This window comes from Aethina tumida, chromosome 1 (assembly GCF_024364675.1).
Source record: "Aethina tumida isolate Nest 87 chromosome 1, icAetTumi1.1, whole genome shotgun sequence".
Classification (NCBI taxonomy): Eukaryota; Metazoa; Arthropoda; class Insecta; order Coleoptera; family Nitidulidae; genus Aethina; species Aethina tumida.
The window spans coordinates 1,567,577-1,580,431 of record NC_065435.1 but is presented as its reverse complement, the minus strand read 5'-3'; the positions used below and the strand labels follow the sequence as shown (position 1 = coordinate 1,580,431).

General features: G+C 25.2%; 1 protein-coding gene across 2 annotated transcripts in view; it reads left to right on the top strand.

The window, feature by feature from the left end:
• The window catches only part of LOC109601308 (tyrosine-protein phosphatase 99A), a 106,868-nt gene that overhangs the window by 75,578 nt on the left and 18,435 nt on the right, over nt 1–12,855 (top strand). The window contains exon 1 of one of the 2 annotated variants that reach the window (XM_020017540.2): nt 9,638–10,148. The exons of the other annotated variant lie outside the window; for it this stretch is intronic. Coding sequence (XP_019873099.1) covers nt 9,815–10,148 — 334 coding nt within the window. The 5' untranslated portion in view covers nt 9,638–9,814. Of the gene's footprint in view, nt 1–9,637; nt 10,149–12,855 lie in introns of those variants that run through there. 2 annotated transcript variants of the gene reach the window in all.

The following is a 12,855-nucleotide window of genomic DNA, read 5'->3' as shown; positions in this document are numbered from 1 at the left end:
ATAAATAAAGTTTTAAATATATAATATTGTAAAATACCCAAAATTATATTCGTCTCTATGATAAATGAAAGGAAATAGAAAATAAATATATTCTATTCCCGCTTGTTTCTGCATTTCGTGCGTCATCAGATAGGACATAATTCAAAATTGTTCTCTGCAGTAGAAGTACAATTTTGAAAATCCTATGACAAGCCTTACAATTTAAAAATACAATTTTGGGTTAGTAATTTGTGGGTGAGCTTGTCGCTGCATTTACGGCGAAAACTATTTATTTCAAAAATACTAATCCTCGCTGAGTAAATGCAGCCCTACACTAAGTTACAATTTACTAAAATCTAAATACTCTATTATCTGTAAATAAATTAAAATAATTAATCATTATGAATTCCTGCAAATAAAAAAATAATTAAAAAATAATCCAAAATGAAAATTGTTGGCCAATAATTTGACGAACAAGAAGGAAGTTTGTTGGTCAATAATATGACGAACAAAAAGGGAATTTGTTGGTCAATAATATGACGAACAAATAGGGAATTTGTTGGCCAATAATATGACGAACAAAAAGGGAATTTGTTGGTCAATAATATGACGAACAAAAAGGGAATTTGTTGGTCAATAATATGACGAACAAAAAGGGAATTTGTTGGTCAATAATATGACGAACAAAAAGGGAATTTGTTGGTCAATAATATGACGAACAAATAGGGAATTTGTAGACCTCGGATTTTGTTCAATAAATGTGACGAAAATAAAACAAACTAAATTGTTTTTTATTTATTTAAGCTGAAAGAGAGGGCCTTATTAGTATTATTTAAAAGACATATAAATGAATATAATATTCCTGAAAATCATACCAAACAAACATTTAACACAACTGTATCATTAATTTATTTGAGCTGAAAAGAACGTCTCATTAAATTTGACAAAGAAAATAAAAATAAACCATTCCTGAAAATCATAAAAGGTATCTTTCTTACATTTTTCAAAAACATATTTATATATAAGTCAGAAGATCATGATGCAAGAAGATTTGGAATTAAAATCAATTTGTTCAAAAACTTACTTTGCGTTGCCAGTTGCCAGGTTAACTAGTCTCGTTCTGGACCTACCTGAAATTAATCAAAAACCTTCAATTAATATCATTGTTTCATTGATAATTAAAATTATGAATTATTACCTTGAACGCCCTTTCCCTGTTGCCTTATCGTCTTTCCAATAGTTGATTGGGTCATCATGGTCCAGGTGTGAGCAGGTCTTGACGATCAACGAAGAAATAAACAAAAAATCTTCTCTCAATGTTTTAACCAGAGAAAGAACTATTTAAAAACTCAAATATACTATACTATACTTATCCATGCAAAGTTTCATCCATGCATTTATTTTTAATTGATTGATGCTCCACTTAATCCAAGTATAGAGTTCATTTATTCGGAAATATTGTCATTTAAGGCATGTATTTATTCTTATAAACTATCCATGCAAAGTTTTATCCATGCTTTTATTTTTAATTGATTGATGCTCCACTTAATCTAAGTAGAGTTCATTTAGTCGGAAATATTGTCATTTAAAGCATGCATTTATTCTTATAAACTATCCATGCAATGTTTTATCCATGCATTTATTTTTAATTCATTGATACTCCACTTAATCTAAGTAGAGTTCATTTATTCTGAAATTTGTCATTTAGAGCATGCATTTATTCTTATAAACTATCCATGCATTTATTTTTAATTGCTTGATCCTCCACTTAATCCAAGTAGAGTTCATTTATTCTGAAATATTGTCATTTAAAACATGCATTTTTTCTTATATACTATTCGTGCAAAGTTTCATTCATGCATTTATTCTTATAAACTATCCATGCATTTATTTTTAATTCATTGATACTCCACTTAATCTAAGTAGAATTCATTTATTCTGAAATATTGTCATTTAAAACATGCATTTATTCTTATAAACTATCCAAGCAAAGTTTCATCCATGCATTTATTCTTATAAACTATCCATGCAAAGTTTTATCCATGCATTTATTTTTAATTGATTGATGCTCTACTTAATCCAAGTAGAGTTCATTTATTCGGAAATATTGTCATTTAAATCATGCATTTATTCTTATAAACTATCCATGCATTTACTTTTAATTACTTGATACTCCACTTAATCCAAGTAGAGTTCATTTATTCTGAAATATTGTCATTTAGAGCATGCATTTATTCTTATAAACTATCCATGCATTTATTTTTAATTGCTTGATACTCCACTTAATCCAAGTAGAGTTCATTTATTCGGAAATATTGTCATTTAAAACATTCATTTATTCTTATAAACTATCCATGCAAAGTTTCATCCATGCATTTATTCTTATAAACTATCCATCCAAAGTTTTATCCATGCATTTATTTTTAATTGATTGATGCTCCACTTAATCCAAGTAGAGTTCATTTATTCGGAAATATTGTCATTTAAATCATGCATTTATTCTTATAAACTATCCATGCATTTATTTTTAATTACTTGATACTCCACTTAATCCAAGTAGAGTTCATTTATTCTGAAATATTGTCATTTAAAGCATGCATTTATTCTTATAAACTATCCATGCATTTATTTTTAATTGCTTGATACTCCACTTAATCCAAGTAGAGTTCATTTATTCTGAAATGTTGTCATTTAAAACATTCATTTATTCTTATAAACTATCCATGCAAAGTTTCATCCATGCATTTATTCTTATAAACTATCCATGCATTTATTTTTAATTGATTGATGCTCCACTTAATCTAAGTAGAGTTGATTTATTCTGAAATATTGTCATTTAAAGCATGCATTTATTCTTATAAACTATCCATGCATTTATTTTTAATTCATTGATACTCCACTTAATCCAAGTAGAGTTCATTTATTCTGAAATATTGTCATTTAAAACATTCATTTATTCTTATAAACTATCCATGCAAAGTTTCATCCATGCATTTATTCTTATAAACTATCCATGCAAAGTTTTATCCATGCATTTATTTTTAATTGATTGAAACACTCCACTTAATCCAAGTAGAGTTGATTTATTCTCATGATTTTATCATTTAATGCATGCATTTATTCTTATGAACTATTCCATGCAAAGATTTATTAATGCATTTATTATTTTAATTGTTATTAACCATTCAATTGTTTTTTCAATAGTTAAAACATTGAGAATTGATTATTTATTTATAATACTAGCGACTTCTGAAATTATAAAAACAATCCAATAACTAGTTATATCTATATCATATTCTTAATTATGGTGTCGGTCTGTTTGAATTATTTTCTTAATTGTTAAGTGTTTATTTTCCAATAATTTTAATTAAAATTAATATAAATTAATTTAATATTTTAATTATTACTTATATAACCGACATTATAAAAAGTATTTATAGTGATTATTGTATTAAGTTTCAGTAGAATTAACTAAATTTATATTTCTAGGTACGAATTGGTATAAAATAATTTCAAAATATAATTGGAATAAAAGAACAACATTAATGTGCCGTTCAAATAAAATAATTGCACAACCCGGTAAACAATTGATTTGTAACAAAAAGGCACCTACTTTGCAATCCATGGTTGTATCCAGTATATCCAATAAGGCACTAATCACAACACTAATTGAACACACGAGTCACTACACTAAACCGAACTGCACCACCGAATTAACTTGGAGGGTATGGTGGCGCGGACCACCACCCCACCGGACCCGACCGGTCGATACGACGATCGATAACAGACTGGCTGGTCTGACTGACGCGGCGGTAATGGCGGCAAATGGCGGCTAATGGCGGCTAATGGCGGCGACTCATCCCTTGCGTCTGATTGGTCGACGTCGAATTTTTTTTGTTGCATGCGGATCGAGAACATTCTCAACCGAATTGAAATTTTTCCTATACAATATTTGAATTTTAAACAAATATCACCTATTGTTTTATAATAAATAGTTATTTATATGTTATTATAATCATTATAATTAATATAACATATTGTTAAAGTTAAGTTAATTTTATATTTAAACAATTGATTCATTTCAATCGAAAGTAAATAATAATAAACAAAGAAAATATAAAAATTTGAACAATAATTTCTAAAATTTATTGTAAAAATACATAAATATGTGTAATTAAATAAGTTAATAATTAATAACATGTGTAAATAATAATAAAATTTTATCTATTGTTTTATAATAAATAATTGTTTATATGTTATTATAATCATTATATATAATATAAGTTAAGTTAATTTTATAAATGATAATTTATAAACAACAGATTCATTTCAATCGAATAATAAATAAAGAAAATACAACAATTTGAACGAAACAAATAATATCCAAAATTTATTGAAAAAAAAAACACCGTTGGGGTTTGTGTAATTATGTAATAATACACAGTTAGCGAATATTTTTAAATTAAATCTAATTTTTTAATTGTTCATTTTATTTTATAATATATGTTATAATTAATGATTATAATTCCCTTTATTTATGGTATAATAAAAATCTATAGATTTAAAATTAGCAAATTTTAAATAAAACATACATTTGTACCAAAATTTAAATAATTATAAAACCATATTTAAGATTTTACCTTTATAATTATTTATTACAGATTTATTTATATATAAATTAAAGAAATTGTTCTGTTGTCTCATTATTTTATTATATTACATACAGTTGAAGCATAATATATATATATATATATATATATATATATATATATATATATATATATATATATATAAATTTCAAATAAAACATACATTTGAAGCAGAATTTAAATGATTATAAAAAGTGAAAATACAACAGTTTCAATGTGGAACAAAATGCTCTATTATTGCCACTTTAGTGCATCTCTGTTATTGAGTTCTTGAGTACTAAATAAATCAAATTTCAGATAGTTAATCAGTTTTGTCCGTCAAAATGGATAAACTGAAAATGTATCATATTTTTTATCACTTGTATCTGGTTTATTATACAAACTACATAAAAAGTTTGTATATGGATATTTAATGGCAAAACTAAGATCTGTTGTCTGCCGTATGTAAACAGATTTATTAGTTTCGTTTCCACTCGTTTGTACCCTTTTAAAGATGACAAAAAATCCTTTTTATTTATACTCAAAGAAAAATACAGTGAGGTAGCTCTTAATTTTAAAAATTATCAATTTACTACAACGATAAAATTGAGGCAATTAATTGTTTTATTAAATAAATAAATAATAATTTGAATGAATAAAAGTTATTAATTGTCAGAATCATAATATTGTCTAATTAAACAAATTAAGGGCTATTAAAAGCTCCACGAATTTTGAGAAAACAGATTAATAAATATATAAAGCTCAAAGCTTTAAATAACATTGTAAATATTATTGATTTTTACTTACCGCTAAAATAACATCATTGTTTCCAATTTCAGTATGAATAAAAAGAATTTTTTGTTTGCCTCTAATAAGTGGAAACGGGAACTATAAAATCTGTTTATCTGCGACAACGGATCCTTAGTTTTGTTATTAAATTCATGTACAAACTTTTAATATAGCTTTGGCTGTAAACCAGATACAAATTACGAAAAATTCGACACATTTTCACTATTTCCATTAAAACAGACAATGTTGATTATCTATATGAAATTTGATTTAACAGGTATATAACCCATTAAAAACACAACAAATAACTTTCAGGAAGTTTCGTTCACGAAAGCTTAACGACAAAGATAACTATATAAAAGAGGTCCTTTTATAGCAGGCAACCTGAATACATATATTTTTAATTTGTTTTTTAATTTTTCCAATTTATAATATACAGTTATTACTGTTAATAAATAAATTACTGAACTACAAGTTAATAAAATTTATTGCAGTTTAATTAAATCAATTTAATTTGAGTTTAAGTATGTTATGAATGATTTCTAATATGCAAATATTTTCTAATATTTGTTTAAAGTAAAACGTAAAATTATTAAACAAGTAATAAAAAATAAAAGTGGCAATATCTTATCTGATTGGCATATAAGTACAAAGGAACTTTTGTCTTATCATTAATACTAAAAATGTCAGACACATTTTGTATATGCATTTAAAAAAATATACATATATTTAAAGTAAGTAAATAAATTATATCTTGTGTGTGTGGTCATATTAAATATGTATAAGAATAAAATTCTCTTTGCGTTAGTAATGTTGAATTTGCTATAAAACGCTGGGGAAATTATTTCGATTCGGGTCGCCCACACATGTAGCTACACAAGATAATAAAACACTGGACACTGTAAAATTAAACCAAATAGTTTTATCAAATTTCATATTTATCCTTAATAAAACACCATTTACGCCATAAATAATCCAATAAACCACTTTTATTTGAAACATAAAAAATACAACCTAATTAAATATTCACATAAAATTAATCTTATATATTGATTTCTAATAAATTATTTATTTAAAATAAATATTCCACAACAGTTATTATTATATGACGAACGAAAATAACTTTTGTTTATGGCAATAACCGATTTTTAAATACAAAAGGTTTTCTTTTCACTTATTTAATGTCAACGAAGTTATTCATTTACAGAATGTACATTGAAAACATTTTTGTTGCGAAAATTAAAACATATTTGGTTGCACGGCAGATTCCACTATAATTAAAATTATTGTTTCGTCCTATTAAATCCAACAAAAAAAAACAATAAATATTGTTTATCTATATTGAAAAGTAATTGCAAAAAATAATAAATGAAAAAGCTTCCGACTCAATTTTCATTATATATATTTATTCGCAAAATTACTGCACAATTGTTTATTTAAAAAATGGAGGAAATATTGATGTTATTTTTTTTTTTTTTTTGTATTACTATACTATCAATTTTTGTGTTGACATTAATTATTAAATATTAATCTCCTACTTATCAATATAGTAAATAAAAAAATATGTAACTGTAATTCTTCATTAGTTGTGAATGAAGCACAAAAGCTTTATTGTACTATTTTATTCAAATTACTTTATTCACGACAAAAAACAACATTTAATAGTTAAATAAATTGAGTCTTACTAAACTGTTATATGAAGCTATAAAACAAATAAGAAATACTATTAATAATGTTTTGTTACGAATATTAACTTTTAAAATTGGCAATATATTACATCAATAATAAAATAAATTTATAAAGCGTTTTATTTTATATTTCTGTTACGTATTTTTAAAATATTTAATTTTTAATAGGTTGTAAATGATATAGAAGTTTTGTTTTGCTTTATGGTATTTAATAAAATGTATGCCCATAATAAAAATAAATCATCAGTGATTTAACTATAGAATCAATTAAACTAATTAAACAATTATAAGAAATCAACAGCTATAAAATACAATTAGATAACAAGAATTGATTTCCTAAGTTGTTCTCACGTTATTAATTCGCAATATATATTAATTACTTGATAAATATTTTGCTTCAATTTTAATTGTTTAAATATAAACTTATTACATGCATAATAAAAAAACTAGCCAATTCAATGGACCTTTATTATTTATATTTATTTTGGTATTATTAAAGTATATAAAAAGGTAGCACTACATTTATTTTACTTACGTTGTAATTAATGTTTTATTCAGTAAATGTTGAAAGCATAATAAAAACGAATGCTGATTTTTTTATTAGTAAAATAATTTAACACTTATTAAACAATTATAATAATATTTGTTATTATCATAAATCAGCAATTATACTCACTTAATTCAACACCTTTTTATTATTTAAATGATGTTTTGATATGGTACACTTACATACATTTATTTTTATTTCGTTTTGTTATGTAAATATTTATTTCCTTTTATTACTACACCGTAAACAGTATTCTTTACACCAGTATATTCTACAAAAAATGTATAACCACTTAAGTGGTTAATCACATAGAAGCAAATTATTTATATTTCTATTAACTACTTTTTTAAAAAGTTTAATAATTGACAAAATTGTATACATTTGAACTTGATTTTTGGATTTTGAAGTTTCTGCAGCCACAACTCCATCATATTCCTCTCTACCTAAATGACATGTACCGTTAGATCCATAATTTATTCATATTTTTGACACATCTCAAATGGATTTGGCGTCGAATCTGGCCGTCAGTAAAATGTGAGACTGAACAATGCAACTTTCTTTACAAAGTACAATAGAGTATAATAAAAATATTAATATAAATGTTAAATTTAATATTGAAGTTATTTATTGTTGAAAAAATTGCTCATATGGCGAAATTAACAGAACAGTAAAAAAATTGCATGAAATATGAATTTTCTACAGCTGCAACTCTACTATTTTTCTTCCTATTGAAACGATTTATGTATCGTTGGGTGCATAATTTATTCACCTTTCTTTTTCATCTGAATCGGCCTTGCTCTTGATTCTGAACGTCGTTTATATAAAATGAGAAACTGAAAAACAATACCAAACCACTTTATTATATTTTATGATAAAAATGTGTCACCACTAATTTAGTAATAAAATAAATTAAAACTAATTCAGCACTAATTGGACACAATATATTTCCAACTAACTATTTGTTTTTTTTTAATATTTGAATAATACATATTTTTATAAATTATTCTTTATGTTTATGTATGTGTTTTATCAGTAAATGATACAATTTAATTAATATATTACACATAATTATAATCTATTATAATTAGATTTTCAATTGTTGTTCGATTTTGGACTGATAAGACTTAAAATGTTTGTAAGGTTTCTATTAAAAATGTTAAACTTGGGACATTGAAATCATTTATTGTTGAAAAAATAACTCATACTCACATACTCACAATAACTGACGAAATTAACAAGACAGTCAAAAATTGAATGAAATTTGAACTTTCTATAGTTGCAAATCAACTATTTCTCTTCTTATTAAAATAATTTATGTACCGTTGGATACATGATTTTTTACTCACCTTTATGACTCATCTTAATCAAGTTTGTCGTTGATTTTAAACGCCTCTTTATGTAAGATGATAAACTGAAAGATTTATATAAAAAATTGAATATAATTTTCTTGAGGAGCGCCCCAGACTTACCGTAAAAAGACGCAAGAATAAATTTCTGTTTGTAAAGTTGAAATGTGTAAACTAGTGCAATAAAATAAATGAGTCGTTGTAATAGAAAACCAAATTACATGTAATCAAACAATTATGTATATTTAATGGCAATAATTCGTGCAATTAGATAAATTCGAAAGAGAAATTCAAATAAGTTTGAAATCATATCGACATCTATAAATAAACAACAATAAGAACGGTGAGGCGTTGCCAATTTGCCGATAATCGGTATGTAAATTCCCTAGAGGAGGGGCAGGAAATTTAATTTGACCAATTTGGTCGCAACGAAAGATTGTCCTGTAAATTTATTATGTCGTATCGAAACAAAAGGAACGTAACGTTATAATAACCGGCTCGCGTAGCTCAGAAGGACCGTAAGAAAACAAAGCGTTTATTGATCTAGTTGGTTCGGTAGTTCCGTCGCGACGAGACGTCCGACCTACCGGGTAGGCGGTCGGTACCGCGTCGATTGGCAACATTGCGCGAGCGGTTCGTTGTCGTAGCTTACCGCTGGGTGGTGCATAATAAACCTAAACACTAACTGTTATTGTTATTTCCTGTGCAATTGAGTCTGATAAACGAAAAATGACATTATATTGTGAGGCTGCACGCGGACGCGACGAATTGACGATGGTCGCGGCCACGTTTGCGTAATAATGTTGCCGGTCGAAATCCGATCAGTGGGTTGAATGGATGGCATCTATTTCGCGTCATAAGATGGGCCATGCTTTTATTTGCGTATTGCTCGCGATTTGCGCCGCGTGCCTCGGCCAAAGCCAAACCGAAGAGACCACAACGGTTCCATCGTACACACCTACTTTCGTTCCAGTGCCGTCTAAACCGAGGAATTTGGGGGTCCTGAACGTCACCTCCGACACCATAGAGCTGAGATGGGAAAATCCGGAGAAAATCAACGGTGTCATCGCCGGCTACAGGGTTTATTATATGTACGCCAACACCACCGACGTCAAGTTTGACCGGATAAATCACAACACTGATTACATCAATTTCACCCTCACTGATTTAAGTAAGTCCACGTTTATCTGCATGTTACTCTACAAACACTTATCTTCTGCTGTTTATGTCCTATCACCCAGTATCTAGTCACACGTTTTTATTTAATTGTCTTGTTAGAATTTATTGTTTTTAGCAAATTGTTGTTTAATTAACTTTAGTATTTTTGTTAAGAAAGGTGTGAAAAATCTATTCTAAACAAAGAACAATTATCTCCTATTTGATCACTTTTTGCTACTGCTAGTTTTGTTATTATGCCTGTTATTTTCCCATTAATTTCGGACCACCCTGTATCTGGTTATATTATTTATATTATATTATTTTAGCATATTCTGTTAAAACTTATTGGAACCTACTAACTGTAATATTTGTTAATTGTAAGGAATATTTTGTTGAAAGACGAGTGAAAATTAATTATAAACAAAGAAAAATTACTATCTGATGATTTTTACTGCAACTGTCAGTTTTGCCAGATGTAATTAAATAGAATATATTAGATCTGACTTTCTTTATTTAATCAATCTCATCTCAGTAATAAACGTAAATAATAACATATTTATTACAAAAATTAAGTAAAATCATATAAAAAAATTAAATACAGAATAAATCACAATTCACTGTTTTAAATAAGGCAATATTTATTTATCTACTTTATCTTTTTTAATATGTTCTATTAAATTTGTCTTATTCGAGCTTATTTTTTTGTAAAATTTTAGTTACTTCCTATTAAAATTGTCTTATTCGAACCTATTGTTGTATAAACTATTTAATGAAATTAAGCCTTGTGACTGTTTTGCTGAAAAAAGGAAGAATTTATTCTAGACAAAGTTTTAGCAATTTTATCATACAAGTAAAATTTGACTGACGTTAATTTTATTTGAGTTTAAGCTTCTGTAATTCCAAACAATGTCATATAAAAAATTCAATACTGATTAAATTACTAATTTTGTCAATTCACTCTCACTGATTTAAAATGTCTTAATCTGTCTCATATCAGTAATAATAAATGCAAATAATAATAATAATAAACTTATTTATTATAAGAATCAAATAGGTAAAGTTTGAATAATGGAGTAACTATTCTAATTTTTCTATTTCATTACGTATTTTAGTTATTTTATATTTAATCACTAATAAATGTATAAATATTAACATAAACATAGTTATTATATAAATCATTCAAGTAAAATTTGTCTGACATTAATTTTATTTGACTTTAAGCTTCTGTCAATCTAAACAATGTCATAAAAAAATTGAATACAGATTGAATCACTAATTTTGTCAATTAACCTTCACTGATTTAAAATTTTTTATTACTTAATCAGTCTCATATTAGTAATAATAAACGTAAATATTAATAATAAAAAGCTTATTTATTATAAGAATCAAATTTGAATAAGAGTATCACAATTTTAATGTTTTCTGTTTCATTACTACATTAATCAGTAATAATAAATAAACGTAAATATTGTCATAAACATATTTATGTTAAAAATCAATGAAGTAAAATTTGACTGCCATTAATTTTATTAATCTTTAAGCATCTCTAAATAAATTAGATTTTTAAATATAACAATGTAAATTTGAATTTGAATAAAACAATATTTATCTATTTAATATTTAATTTATTATTACTTACATTACATACATTATTTTAATATATTCTATTAGAACTGTCTTATTATAGTCGATTTTTGATTGATTTAAGTTTAGTGACTGTTTTGTTTAAAAAGCAAGGAAAAATTTATATATGTTAAATAGATAAACAATGGAGTTGTTTAAATATGTTTTATATTTAAACAACTCCATCTTAAAACTAATAAATACAACAATGTTGTATATTATTAATTCTGTAGTTTTATATATCTTCAAATTATCTTATTGGGGTATATTTTTTGTAAAATTGTTGTTGAAATTAAGTTTAGTGAGTGTTTACTTGAAAGTACAATGAAAAATTTACTTTAAAAATCTTTTACATTTAATTAGTACCATCTTAGTAATATTAAATAAACATATAATAAGCATACACATATTTATTATAAAAATTGTTCAGGTGAAACTTAAAAAATATTACTTTTGTTAATGTTTTAAGCTTCTCAGAATGTTAATAAATGTTATCACATAAAAAATTAAACAATCCTCCCTCATTAATTTAAACAAGTTGAATATTTAATTTTTTATTACTTACTTTTTTTATTTTGGAATATCACAATAAAACTGTCTTAGTGGAGTTTATTTTTTATGGAATTGTTGGCAAGCTTAATGAGTGTTTAGTCGAAAAAAACAATGGAAAATTTACTTTAAACAAAGAACAGTTTTACCAATTTTAATTGTTCTGTTTCGTTAATTCGTATTTTAGTATGTTTTATATTTAGACTTCTTAGCAATAATGCACAAACATAAATATATTTATTATAAAAATCATCACATAAACATATTTATTATATAAGCTAAAATTTAAATTATATCAATTTTATTAACATTTAAACTTCTCTGAATCTTAACAATTTTCACACTCACTTATTTATTAATATTTATTTTTTATTACTTATGTATATATTTTTAGAATATCTTATAATATACATTTATTGTGTAAAATGTCAATGTAATGACACTACATTAATGAGATTAATTTTATTAATTTTTAAACTTTTCTCAATATCAGATAAAAAATTAATTACTGAATAAATTCATCAATTTCACTCAAAATTTTTTATTTT